At 39.4% G+C, this 14529-nt stretch overlaps 1 protein-coding gene and 1 pseudogene across 2 annotated transcripts; both read left to right on the forward strand.

Annotated features, from left to right (window-relative positions):
- Positions 1-453: 453 nt before the first annotated feature.
- On the forward strand, positions 454-977 carry LOC120684371 (annotated as a pseudogene).
- A 1658-nt stretch (positions 978-2635) lies between these two features.
- LOC120684692 (O-fucosyltransferase 1-like) lies at positions 2636-9500 on the forward strand. 2 transcript variants are annotated; one of them, XM_039966587.1, is made up of 9 exons: positions 2636-2776; positions 2896-3037; positions 3984-4065; positions 4175-4251; positions 4370-4458; positions 5753-5876; positions 5988-6274; positions 7110-7239; positions 8188-9500. In XM_039966587.1, the coding sequence occupies exons 1-9, from the start codon at positions 2769-2771 to the stop codon at positions 8812-8814; spliced, it is 1566 nt and encodes a 521-aa protein (XP_039822521.1). In that variant the 5' UTR covers positions 2636-2768; the 3' UTR covers positions 8815-9500. The 2 variants fall into 2 exon arrangements, with proteins under 2 accessions (XP_039822521.1, XP_039822522.1); XM_039966588.1 differs by having other exon boundaries at positions 5991-6274.
- Positions 9501-14529: the final 5029 nt, after the last annotated feature.

The raw sequence follows: 14529 nt of genomic DNA on the forward strand, positions 1-14529 counted from the left end.
GCTTCTACTGTAGATAAAAAGAATCCTGCATTACTCTACTTTAAATAGTTGCCTCTCCAAGGATGGTCTCATGAATATAAGCATTGGTGCACTCTCATTCTCAGTTTGTTTCATGGCATAATAGAAGTGACTGAGTGGTCTTTGCAGATGGATGTGCATATCATGAATGCCGCCTTGGGGCGGCATTTGTACCAGAGCTGGAAGGAAATTTTTTGCAACAGAAAATTTTTACCATACTTCAAAGGTGTTATCCTTTCCTTTTGGTTGGACTCTTCTTAAAAAGTTATATTTTAAACTTAATGTAGGAAAAAGAGCGGGTGCAACATTTCTGTCTTGATCTCCACTTTCTTTCATTTTCAATATTCAGTCACAGATGATACACCATTCATTTCTGATATTTGATCGCTTGACACTTCTTTGGTCAGTATTCAATGTCCTTCCTTTTCTGATCTGATGGTGTCTGTGGAGAAGTTTTGCCATGGGGATTGGTCAAAGATTAAGAAGTACAATTCTTTCGATGAGGGAGAGTTGCTTCTCTTTTGTTTCTCGTCAGCATATATTAATGCTTTACTACATGATACTCTAAAAATGCCACTGCATCGTAAGAGGTGAAACCACCTTTTCTACAATTTTATTCTTTGTTTCAAACCTGAATATTTACATGAGTTTTGTTTCAAAATTAATGCTGTAAATCAAATCCACGGCGTGCCTGTTGACTGGGCATTAGGTGCTTTCATTGTGCAAACGGCATTGAACCAGACAGAGTACTCAGACTCATCAGTTTCATATCTAAATAGCTATGACTCTTGGTTTGGCAGATGGCCTCAGCTGAAGACGATCTACGACATGGAGAAAGGTCGGTACATCATAAACAGGGTCATAACCAGGGTCAGTTGATGAGCTTTGCGTGTCGGCGCTGGGGATGGGTGGACTTTCTACAGCGGAGCACCAGCAACCGTGTATGTAGATTTTCGTAAATTGATTGTTGAACCGCTGTCCAACCATGCATCTTCGCGCAGCCTTGCAAAATTAACCGGAGTTCAAGCAGCATCCCTTGTGTATGATAGGACGATCTGGGTTGCGGTAACATTCTTGCTCGCTCTGTGATGTGTTATTCCTGAAGTGTTGTCGATGTAATTACAATTTTGTGCATGGGCAATCATGATACATAGAGCAGGCAAAATGATTTTCTATCTTGTGATGTATTCCTGAGATATCGATGATCAGCAGAGGAGCTCTGTCGTGAATGGCTGGGCAGTTGCATCTTCATTTCCTTGCACCAAACAGTGCACGCACCCCCACAAATGTTCACCTCCTTTTGCTGCATCAGTTTTGTCATGGCATCTCATGCCTACACTCTCCTAAATTGGCATCAGCTGTACTAAGATCTTTGTTGTCCACAGGGAATGCATCTTTAGAATTTTTGAAAATACATCCTTAATGCACGTACATCTTTAGTAATATTATTATAAAATTATAAATTACTAGATATTTTATAGATATAAATATGTATTTAGTAGATTTTTGAAAATACGTGCGTGCAAAAAAATGCACGTTGTGTGTGTTAATTTGTTTTCACTCAATTTCTGTTCATAATGTGGCTCTTCAAACACGTGCGGAACATTACTATCTTATGCCATCTTCAATGGCTGAACCATCATTCGACGTGTCCTCCCCGAAACGAATCTTCACTGCTGCAGCAACTGAACCATCTACCGTGATATGAATGTTTATTTTCGCCACAATCTTGATCTTATTGCTTTTTTGCACCATATATAGTTTCTTTAAAATGCTTCTTGCAACTAAAATTTAGTGCGATTATTTTTTCGTAACATTGTTCTTCAAACACGTGCGGCACACACGTGCACCATACTAGTAACGGTAAATGACGAGACAAATATTTTAAGAATAATTAATTCATAATTGGACATTAACTAACAAATAACAACAAAAATATTGTATTATCAAAATTCAAAAAATTTGGCAAACTAAGGGTGTGTTTAGATCCTTTTGGCAAAAATTTTTGGAAGGGAATCTTTCTAATTTGGAGTATTAAATAAAGTCTATTTACAAATCTTTATGCATGAAGGGATTATAAATCGCGAGACGAATCTAATGAGCCTAATTAATCTATAATTAGCTGATGATTATTATAGCATCACTATTGCAAATTATGGATTAAGTAGATTTATTAGATTCGTCTCGCGATTTACAACTCATCCGTACAAATACAAATAGATTTTATTTAGTAGTTCATGCATGTGTCTAAATATTCTATGTGACTTTTTAGATGTAAAATTTTGAGATCTAAACAAACCCTAAACATGTGGCCTCAATGAAAAAGCATTTAAGTCTCACTAACTAGAATCTGATACCTCAAGTCAAAAACATCATCAGGACCGTTTAGTTTTTAAAATTTTTTCTACAGTATTTGTCACATCGAATATTTAAACACATATATGAAATATTAAATATAGTTAAAAGAAATAACTAATTACAGAGTCTGACTGATTCCCACGAGATGAATCTAACAATGTTAATTAATCCATAATTGAACATTAATTATCAAATAACAACCTACTAAGTACCTAAATCCAATTTTTTTCACCCACTAAACGCACCCTCAGCCGCGTCGCGCCGATTGCACTGCTCCGGCCCACGCACACTCCCCTCTCCGCTCCCGCTCGCTCCCCAGATCTGAGCCCTCTCCCGCTCGCGCCCCGGCTCCCCTAATCCGCGCGCGCAAACCCTAACCCTGCGCGATCCCAATGCGCAGGTGAGCTCACCGCCCGCTTCCGGCGGCGATCCCCCAGCCCCTCGATTTTCCCCTCCGATTTTTGTTCCGGTGGATTGGTTTCTGCCGCTGATCTCGGTTCGTTCCGGTGGATCGCGCAGGGGCCCCGGCGGCGAGGCGTCGCTCCGCCGGCGCCGCGGGCCGGCGCGGCTCTGGGTGGCCGTGGCGGCGCTGGTGGCCGGCACTATCTGCCTCTCCTCCTCCTCCTCCGTCGGCCTGTTCGGCGCATCGTACAGGGTCCAGGTGCGCTCGCCACGGCCGCCGCCTGCTTTCTTAGCGTGCGGCTCACGGTTTCGGTGTGCGGTCAATTCTGCTTGGCATTGGCATTGGCATGGTTGTGTTGTTCCTGCTCATTAGTAGCCATTTGGGTGCTCTTTACATTAGTTAGAACTTGGAGCTCCTTCGAAGTAATTCCAACCTGGGTGCATGCCATGTTGTGTCCGGTAGCTGCTTGAATCCCCATTAATGAAGGTAGATGCGCCTTATTAAGATGCGCACTTGGGACTCAGAACATTTGCATCACTATCTATTCATTAATTAAGATCAAATCAACACAAGTTTGATCCTATCTGTTTTGTTGTGGCACATCTGCGTAGCTGCAGAGGTTTATAGAACGGTTAAAAGCTCGGCAAGTATTCTTTTGAGTGGATCAAGATACATTGATTGGTTACAGTATGTCAAGGTTGTCAAGGTCAAGGAGCTGCATGAAATGTGACAAATATTACTGATTGCTAGATGCATGATGATATTAGTTTACATGGATTACATTTGTCACCACAAAAATAAGGTGTGAGAATGAAACTTGCAATGCATTTAGTACTTTATTGTGGTTTGGGATTATGAAGTTGGGCATAAAACATATGTATTTTATTTGGCAAGGGAGCATCACAATCTTCTTTGTGGAATTAGTCACTAACACTTTTACCAGAACGTAATGCCATGTGGCACCCTAGATTATGTTGCATTTGGAACTACTATACTCAACAGATTAGGAGTAATGTTAGAAAGAAACAGCACAATTTTCTTACATATAGATTTTTTGAGGTGTCACTTGTCTTTTCAGTTCAGATTAATTTGCCGTATTTGCATGTAATTGGACGATAGTACTAGAATGATAGTGCACATACAATGCTTATTTGAATTTTCTACCATATTATTTCTTGTACTGACATCAATGCTACTACTTAAGGATGTTGATGTAAATAAGTTGTGGAGAACTGCAGATTCAAATGGTTGGAGAGCATCTTCTGCACCACGCACCTATTGGCCTCGTAAGCTTCTCTCTATAGTCTATACCCTTGCGGAAGTTACTGGTCCAGTCGCATGCCATTCTGAGTGAGGATCAATGGTTATACTGAAATTTAATATCTTTACTTGCAGCCCCACCAACTGAATCTGAGAGTAGTGGGTACTTGCGCGTCCGATGCAATGGTGGCTTGAACCAACAACGTAGTGCAGTATGATTCATACAAGAAACTTAGTCTCTAAAGCAGCATGATTCACTGCATAAATTTTATATTCATAATTCATAGTAACATAGCTAAGAAATTTGAGGTCCATGTTTTGATTTTGTAGATATGTAATGCTGTTGTTGCTGCACGAATTATGAATGCTACACTAGTACTACCAGAGTTAGACACAAATTCATTCTGGCATGATGAGAGGTATGTAATTTGTCTGAAATGTTTTATCATGCAGGAAGATTATTGCATGTATAGCTTACCATAGAGCTTGTGTTCTTTGTGAATTCTTCTGTTTCGCCACTAGTTTGGTTTTCAAACGAAATATAATTAGTCCCCCACAAAGTTCACTGAATATTTTTGCAACAAACAGAAGTAATCCTATTGTGTTGAACCATCTCTGTTTTGTTTTTTTTTACCAAATATTATGCAGTTGAATTAATTGATTGACGTAGTTTCATATGGCTTTTTATGCCTAATATATGTGGGAATACCATTAGATATTTGACCTAATCCTCCAGTTGGCAGGCATGCTGATTAATTTCCTATATCTGTTGTCAGGTGATCAGATATAATTTAGTGCTTTGCAGTGTGAAATTGTTTGGAAAGGTTATCTCTGTGTACCAGGACTCTAGGGTGAACATTTGCTGTTAAAATCTAGTGTAGGAAAGAAGAAAACGTGTACAGAATGCGTGCAATTTCTGTCTACGTTGTACGTTCTAGGAGTTGCACAGACAAGAAAACAACCAATTAGAAGAACTAGAAACACTGTTGATCCATGTCTTATTCTCGCAACAGTAAATGACCACAATCTTTTGCTCTGCCAGCGATCCAGAGTTCCATCTCTTGCTTGACCATGTTCATGAACTGGGCAGTTGGGGACGTGGAACGCTGGAATACCCAGCTGTTATACTCTTTCCAATTGATCCACGATGTTAAAATGACAGAATTCAACACCTTTTTTGGTCCTTGTCCAACATTGTGTAGGAAAGATCCTAACTTCAGACTGACATTGCTTCAGTATCCGGCCTGAAAATTTGCTCAATATGTTTATAAGAACTTAATATATTTCTGATTGAAAGCATGTTCTGATATCTTCTAGGAGAAGCATGCGGATGCATTTCCTTGGTAATTGCTTAGAAATCCTTATTTTCTTTTTGGGTAATGCCATCATGAAGATGTTATTGTGCCAAGATTACAACTATTCAGAGTTGGACTAATCCACCATTGAAAGTTGAATTATTAAGTTTTGGGTAATTGATTTCCAAATAATAAGGTTATTATGCATTCTAATTGATTTTCAAGTAGTATGCTCTCATTCTTTACATGATGCTTTATTTGGTAATTATGATGAGGTTCCAGTTTCTAGACTTACATTCAGTTCGCATCTTCTCTGGCTTTGTAATTATCTTCTTGCTCAACTATCTTTATGTTGAATGATCTGCAAGATCATCCTTAGTTGGTGTTTACTTATTTCTGCATTTATATATGCACCCAGTGGTTTCGTAGGCATTTATGATGTTTCCCACTTCATCAAGACATTGAAATATGATGTTCGAATTGTTATGAGCATTCCAGAAATCACTGCAAATGGAAAGACCAAGAAGCTCAAGGCACATCAGGTGCATAAATTTGAAGGACACTAAATTTAGTTGTACTAATATCGTTTCCCTACCTTTAAAAAGTAAACTTTTTAGGAGCATACTATACTCATGGGACACTCTTCATTATAGCAGATTCGACCACCTAGAGATGCACCAGTATCTTGGTATGCAACAGTCGCTTTGGAGAAGATGAAGAAATATGGGGCTGTATATTTAACTCCATTTTCACACCGTTTGGCAGAAGATATTGATGATCCAGAGCTTCAGAGATTGAGATGCAGGGTGAATTATCACGCACTACGATTCAAGCCACATATCATGAAAACAAGCAGTGAGATAGTGAACAAGCTCCGCTCAGAAGGCCATTTCATGTCAATTCATCTTCGTTTTGAGTTGGATATGCTTGCATTTGCCGGGTATGAATTTGACTAAGTTATCGTAAAGTCATCACTTAGTGCTGAATAAATCACATCCTGCTTATTTTGTATCCATTGGAGAAGTCCATCCCTGAATTCTTTAATCTAGGCTTAAGAAAGACTTCATAAGAGCTAAACCTTGTGTAGAAATCACAACATTTTTAGTATGGATTCAAGACCATTACCATTAGGGAAAAGTCTATTTTTCAAGACCATTACCATTAGAGAGAGAGTGGCCAGGCTGGCAGCCACGTCACAAAACCGCTGCCACGTCATAGCAATACCAGTTTGGTTTCAGCTCGAGGGGGTATTTTGCACGGTTTGATTAGTTCAAGGGTGTAGGATGTCCGGTTTCGTAGTTCAAGGTCCAAAATCGGACGATCGTGATAGTTCAAGGTCCAAAAACAGACTTTTCCCTTACCATTATGCATTCATTATCAAACTGTTAGCATAAAGTCATACACCAATCAAAACCATTACCATTTTGCATGTTTAGTTCATCGATTTTGACTGCTGTTGATAACCGTTAGCAAGGGTTATTGGGCCGGTCCTTGGGCCATGGCGCACCAGCCTGCTGGCTGTGTTACTTGTACGGTTTATGGTAGATGATTCTCTATTAGGCAAGGATCACCGTTGATTGGGTATTGTCTATGGACCCTAGGTCATCCTTGCCTATATATGTACACGGGCATTGCCCTCCCATTGAGCAATCCGCTACCAGTTTTCCTCCTCATCTTCTTTCAATAACCTATACATGAAACGGTGAAAGCTTGATGTAGTGGTCATTTTTTGCTGTGCCATTTTTTTCTACCTAACACCAAAATGAAAATTGCAGGTGCATTGACATATTCACGCCTCATGAACAGAAAATTCTGTTGAAGTACAGGAAAGAACATTTTGCAGATAAGTTACTTGTCCCCAGGGAGAGAAGGCTCATTGGAAAGTGCCCTCTAACTCCAGAAGAGGTACTGAATCTTCTTATAGACATTGTTCCAGATGTTCCTTATATAAGAGCTAATAACTAGTTGTGTGTTCAAATTAAAAGTTATTTTCTTTGAATGGGGGTGCAAACTTAAGCTCATTACCTGTTCAAGTAAACGTAGTGGTTTTGACACATTTTAGTACCAGAGTACAGTTTGACCTCCTGGTGTTTTCCAAGAGCTTCATTTTTTTTTCATTTACATGTATCCTCAGATGCATCGTAGTTCAGTTTTGTAGCAGAGCTCATGGGTACATCTGTACTCCCTTCGTTTCAAATTGCAAGTCATTCCGACTTTCTTGGAGAGTCAAACTGTTTTTATGTTTGACCGAAATTATAGAAAAGATTACAAAGATATACTATGAAAGTATATTTAATACTTATTTGGTATCATAAGTGTTAGTACTTTATTGTACAAACTTGATTAAACTTGAAATGTTTTGACTCTCCAAGAAAGTTGGAATGACTTACAATTTGGAACGGAGTACATTCGAGTATTTACATTACGTTTCCATTTTAAACAATTAACAATGGGTTATGTTCTAAAATTAGCTGACATGAATAGATATGCATGTTGCATGTACTTTCTTTGTACCTTCCCTTCATGTTGTGAACAGTTTGCTGTTCTATTTCTACCTAGGCAATCTGCGATCTACATCATTTTGGTTTCCCCATTGACGGTTTGTGTGTATTAGTGCTGTTCTAATTTCCATGATTGGTTGAACATCACATACCATTCTGTACTCTTAGCATTAAATGAATCATTTTGATTGATACAAAATGATTATATGGAGCAAAGTTGAAACATATATAGGCGAATATTATTTCTTAGTAAAGCAAAAAAATAAGCAAAAGACAGTGAAAAATCAATAGCATAGTTGATATTGCATAAATAACTGAAATAATTCAATGTTCTATTTATATTGTGGTGCAGGTAGGTGTTATTCTACGTGCTATGAGATTTGACAATACAACACGCATTTACCTTGCTTCTGGTGAGCTCTTTGGTGGGAAACGCTTCATGAAGCCATTCAAGGCTATGTTCCCACGCCTAGAGAACCACAGCACTGTTGGACCTGGAAAACTGGAAGAAAATACCCAAGGGCTAGCGGGATCGGCAGTTGATTACATGGTCTGCCTGCTGTCAGACATTTTTATACCCACATATGATGGCCCAAGCAATTTTGCTAACAACCTCATGGGCCACCGCATGTACTACGGTTTCCGGACCACGATCACACCAAACAGGAAGGCCCTTGCCCCGATATTCATCGACAGGGCACAAGGCCGTTCCACTGGCTTTGAGCAGAGGATCAGGCAAGTCATGTTCAACTCACATTTTGGCGGCCCCCACAAGCGAATCCATCCAGAGTCTTTCTACACAAACTCATGGCCTGAGTGCTTCTGCCAGACGAATGCTAGGAACCACGCAGACCGGTGCCCACCTGATAATATAAATGATGTTCTCGAAAGTCAGTTCCAGAGTGAAGAAGAAATGGAAGAAGCGAGAATGACTAACCAGACTGACTCAACTGGCCAAACTGAAGAGATGATGATTTAACTGAGGTAGCTAAGGATTATTGCTTGAGAACATATTGGACACTTGGATCGTTCGAAGCAGACCAAGATGACATTTTTGGAGGAATGGATCCATTTGATGGATGATGATCAACTATTGGCTATTCTGTTTGATTGGAGCTGTTGATATGTTAAGGTTGTAATCCAGGGAGGGTCGAACCAGATTTTGGGGACGTCTGGTCATATAGGGTTTTGATGGAGCTGTTAGATTGGAACGTCGATAGTTGGTTTTGATGGAGTTGTTAGATTGGATGTCGATAGTTTTCACCTCATTGACTAGTGCAGAGTGTTGGGGGATTATGAAACCTTATGCACTTATGCATATCGATAGTTTTCGCCACATTGACAAGGGCAGAGTGGTGTGAATTATGTGGCAACAACAATCGGGAGCCTTTACACGATATGCTATGTCGGAATGTTTAGTGGCTCCGGTTCTACCAGCTTTATGCTGTAACCCACTATGTTTGAACTAATTATTTTGCTTCATCTTGTCTGGAGGCTGGAGGGGCTTTTTCTTTTCTGAGGAGCTTTCCTGGAATATTCTCGGTAGTTGTTTTGACAGGCCATTAAAGTTCCGACAAAATGTTTTATCTTTGGTGCTATCTGTATATAGCTGATTGACGCTATATATACATATATGTATGCATTAGTATGGACAAGTTTTTTCTACACGTGTGCAGCTGCTTTCATCATCAGTATATCATTGTATGTATGTTCACATACTCTTTTATCATTTTGAGTATGTTCATATACTAATTCTAAGATACTTTAAATAGATATATATGAAAATTTTCAAAAACATCCATATATTTGAAATATATTATGATTATACCTTAGTCTTAGTATATAAAAATAATTATATCTATATACTTTATATATGGTCACATACTCAATATATATATCATCATAGATATTCTAGTATGAACATATACTCTTCTTTGGATTAGATACGTACTACATCGTAAAATACACACGTGGAAGTAGCTACAAACAGAGTGTAAAAGAATTTTTCCTACACACACACACGTACATGACGGAAGGGAGCTCATGTTGAACAAGAACAGTTCATATTGTGAAGGCTTTGGTAGTAATTGACTAGTTCAAGAAATCAAGCAAGAAAATACCGAAAATAGAGTGATTGCTTGATATAGCAATTTTACCCCGTCCATTACCTTGCCTTAGGGATGTTAACATCTTCATGCTAATATGATTTGTGCATTCAATATCTAGCACCTATTTTAATTCACCGCAGGAGTAATCTATGGTGGTGATTGGTAGGGCGGATAACCTCTATCTAGCTTGTGCAGTGCAGCTTTACGCACTAGGGCTTAGCTCGACCTTGGGGTCGCTAAAGGAAGGAAAAGTGTTGAAAGAGACCTTGCCTTTCATAGGCCCTCGTTGAAGACGTAGGTTTCACTGGATTGAGCTTTGGTAAATAAATTCTTGTGTCTCTTGTGTTTGATTTGTTGGACCTTATTTTATGTTTCTTGCTCTTAATTATTGTTCTAAGGTTCGCTCTCTATCTACTTTGGAGAGGATTTTTAAGTATAGGTGTCTGGTGAAACAAATTTGAAATATCACTACCAAGTTGAAAAATTTAGTCGATCTACTTTCGATTGAGGTTTGAAGTACCGATTTGTCAAATTTCATTTTATTCAGATATTTCTACGGAGCTCCGCAAGTTGCTAAAATTCCAGACAAATCTCCAGATATTATCTATACATTTACTGCTAAATTTGTTCAAGTTATGAAGACTTTTAGTTTCGACTATACTAATGGAGTAGCTGCCTCAGCGAAGGAAGAGAAAACACGGTGACTTTCTCGTTCCCGTGAAATCACATGGTGGCTACATTATTCAAGAGGAAAGGAATAGCTCCGTTTGTTCAAAACGGTGACCCTTTTATGCCATGACTGAGGGGACCTCACAGATGTCTAGAGAGAGGGTGAATAGACTAATCTGAAATTTAAAATCACTTTTCAACTGGTTAGTAACAAAGAAGTCCGGATACTCCGGGTATATGTGCGGGTACTCCGGACTTTGGGTCTAGAGTCTCCGGAGATATTGTCCGGGTATGAATGAACAACAGGAATTAATTAGGTACTTGAGCATGAAAGTAGATCAAATAAATTTACAGGTACCAGGGATCCAAGAGATTGATTTTCACTAGTAGGTTCAAGCTAGAAACTTGTACACAAGTAGATCGAGCTCAAACCCTAGAAGGTTAGTCTCACAAACAAATAACCAAGAACTCCAGTAAAGGAAACACAAAGAGACAATGATTTATTTCCGGAAGTTCACTCCCAAAGGAGCGTTGAGGAAGAGTTCAAGAGATGGTGCTCAAAAACCCCTATGATCCTCTCCAAGGGTGAGACCGACGCTCAAGCCCAAGGTCACTTACTATGGGTTCCTCCGAGAGGAATGGCGAGTACAAACTTCCCATGGAGTTTACAAATCTTGCTGAGCACTCACGAGCACGCCTAGTCATCTAGGAGCACAAGGCTCGAATAGTAACAAGCTTGAGTCCACCGGCTTGATGAAAACTTAGTGCTCAAGAGTAGGAATGGCAACTCACTAGCACGAATCTTTGCTCTTGCAACACTGTCACTGTTACTTGAATCCCTCGATGAAATCAATCAAGAATGGAAGAGAAGGAGTGAGAGAGCTCTTTCTTGGCTTGCAAGGGTTTTCTATTTGAAATGGGCAAGAGAGAGGGGCTGAAGGGTGTATGGGGGTATTTATACCCACACTCTAAGAAAACTAGCCGTTGGCGAATGAGTACATGGAGACTCCAGGTATATGTCTGGAAACTCCGAACCCAATGTACGGACATTTCGTACTTCAACCCGGAGGCTCCGGCTTTGGCAGGAACACTCTCAAGAAATCATTTTGGAGTGGTTTTTGTGTGTCACAAGTATTTGTATATGTTCTCTTGAGGTCCAAATCAGAACCTATAGATCAAAGTCCTAAACTTCAAACGACCATAACTTCGCATACAGACTCGAAATCAGACAAACCTTAACTTTTCGGACAAGAAAAAAGAAATTCGCATCCGTCTGTCCTCGCCAAGAGCGAGTTCAGCGAATTCAGAATTTCTGAAAACAGCTTAGAAAATTATTCGTTGGAGCTCTAAAATTTCTGCACGCATTTTAAAGTTTTTGCAGAAATTCCACAGGCCACATCTTATATCCGTTTGAGCTAAAACTCGGTGGTGTTCCTATTCTTGTGATGCAGATTAAGAAAAAAGTATAAAAAAATAGAAGAAAAAAAGAAAAAAAAATTATTTCTACTAGTGCCTCAAGCTCACGACGAGCTCCGTTGAGAGCCCGATTTTGCTGTTTTTGCTGAAACTGCCGAAGTGTACCTTTGCCTTTGATTCAGTGTTGTTTATCATCAATACTTGATTCTTATTTGTTAGCACTACTGTTCTAGGACACATATAGGCCAGCATCTAGGACAAGTGTGATTTGGACCTTTATTCAACATTTCTATCAATTATTGAATTGTGTTCCACTAACATACATATTTGTGCCCGCCGAGCTCCACATACTATCTTTTGATCAATACAGCTTTGGCCTTGCAATCGCGGTTTCACTCCCTCTTGGTAAGTATCACGAACCATCCTTCGATTGTACCGTCCTTTGCATTGTCTTTTCATAAGATACTTGTAAGAGCTCGGTAAGACACAACAGAGTGCGTTCCCTTTTCCCACAAGAGAGCATAGTTGGATTATTAGAGATAACCTTCACTATTTGTTCCTATTTTTGGTTTTTACAATGGCAGGAGATGATGATAAGAAGAGTCCCATGGACTTCAACGAATGCGTCAGTCGAGAAGAACTTGAAGCTGCTCAGCAGAAGATGGAGGAAACAAGATGATGATAAGAAGAGTCCCACGGACTTCAACGAATGTGTCAGTCGAGAAGAGCTTGAAGCTGCTCAGCAGAAGATGGAGGAAACAGTCAACAAGGCTGTCCATGACGCGCTCATTGCGATGAAGCTTGGCAGCATGCTAGGGCGGGTGGACAGATGGGTGTCCGAGCTCACTGAGAGGATTGTTGTGTTGTAGATCCGCGCACCTCCACAACCAGAGGACACCGGTCCACCTCCATACCCAGATGATGCGGTGTTTGATGCCAATGGCAACTATGATGAAGCAGCTACCAAAGAAGCACGCCTACGATGTGGCCTTCGCACCAACGTGGCAGGTATGGGTGGTGCTCACAACCATCAGCAAGGTAATAACACAAAGCAGAAAGGAGTATTAAAATATGCAACTATTTGATGGAATGTTGACTCATCCAGGTTTCATGGTAATATATATGTAGAGCTAACAAATATGGGATTCACCAGAACTTTTTTTTGATGCGCTTCATGCTGCCTCAGATTTCTTGCATTCTTCTGTTCATGAGACATTGGTGCATACCTTGCTCTCTCCCTTTCCCGCCTATGTTGTTTATTATTATTGTTTGTTGACTGTGAAAAGGATGCGCTCTCAGCCCCTATGGTATAAATAGCAGAACATATATTGTCAGTGCGTCTATTTTTCTAATGCAAGGCATCCCTACTGTCATGTTTATTCATTAGTTACCTCCATTAGTGTGGTTAGTCAAATCGCCAAATGGAGCATGAGAACAGTTTGTCTGCATAGATTACTTTTATCGGGCTTTACTGGAAACACAAGCTTCTTAGTATTATTGGCAAGGACTCAATATCCGTATGATTATGTTCTAAAACATGAGTAGTTGATCGAAAATAGCCATGAAGTAAACTTACAGTTGTTGCTCCACAAATATTTGCATTGAGTTTTTTAAGGCTACTTTTGCAATGGTCATTCACCGTGCGAAATCAAAACATGTACAAATAATGTCTTCATGGCTAGATAGTTTAATTGCCTCATAGGATGCCTTGTCCTCACTTGTAATTATGTGACTCTACTTTTTCTTATATATTTATAATCAGTAGGGGATAATCCGCTCCAGTTTTATATAAAAAATATTTGGTTGTGACGTAATTGACCAGTCCTTGCCAAGAGCTGCAAACGTCATACACCAATCATATTCATGGAAAATTAATAGATTGTGGCACAATCAGTTCAAAGTTTCTATTAATATCAAATGCAAGGAACCGAAAAGGAACACAGATATGAATCAAAGAACTCAGCATAAACATCATGCGAAAGTCTAATATATCACATAGAGAATAAAATAAACTATGCTATGAGGATAGCGAAAGTCTAATATTGGATAGTGATGTCAACTCCAATGCTATGAGGTCTCAATAATTGTTACAGACTTGAACAGAACATGGAAAGATGCACTACGGAGCTAGAGAGGTCACTTGATGTATTACAGAGTAGACAATTGCAAACCCACACCTTTCTATTTGCAATATAATATTGCGACAAAACCAATGTATCTTTCTATTTGCAATGTAATTGAGGGTGGTGGATTTCTACTTGCTAAGGAAATACAGCCTTGATCATCCATCAGAAACACATGACTACACAGAATTTTTCATGAATTCCAAAATAATTAGAGTCATGTATTTCACAGTTAGAAAATAATTACCTTTTGGTCTCCTTATAGTGTCCGAATTGAAGCTGCCCTCTCTTACGAAAGAATAGTAGCTGACCTGCATACATTTAACCATTTGTAGTTACAAAACCAGGGCATAAAGCTCTTCTGAATTCCAGTAGGGT

This window comes from Panicum virgatum, chromosome 8N, assembly GCF_016808335.1.
Source record: "Panicum virgatum strain AP13 chromosome 8N, P.virgatum_v5, whole genome shotgun sequence".
In the NCBI taxonomy this organism is placed as follows: Eukaryota; Viridiplantae; Streptophyta; class Magnoliopsida; order Poales; family Poaceae; genus Panicum; species Panicum virgatum.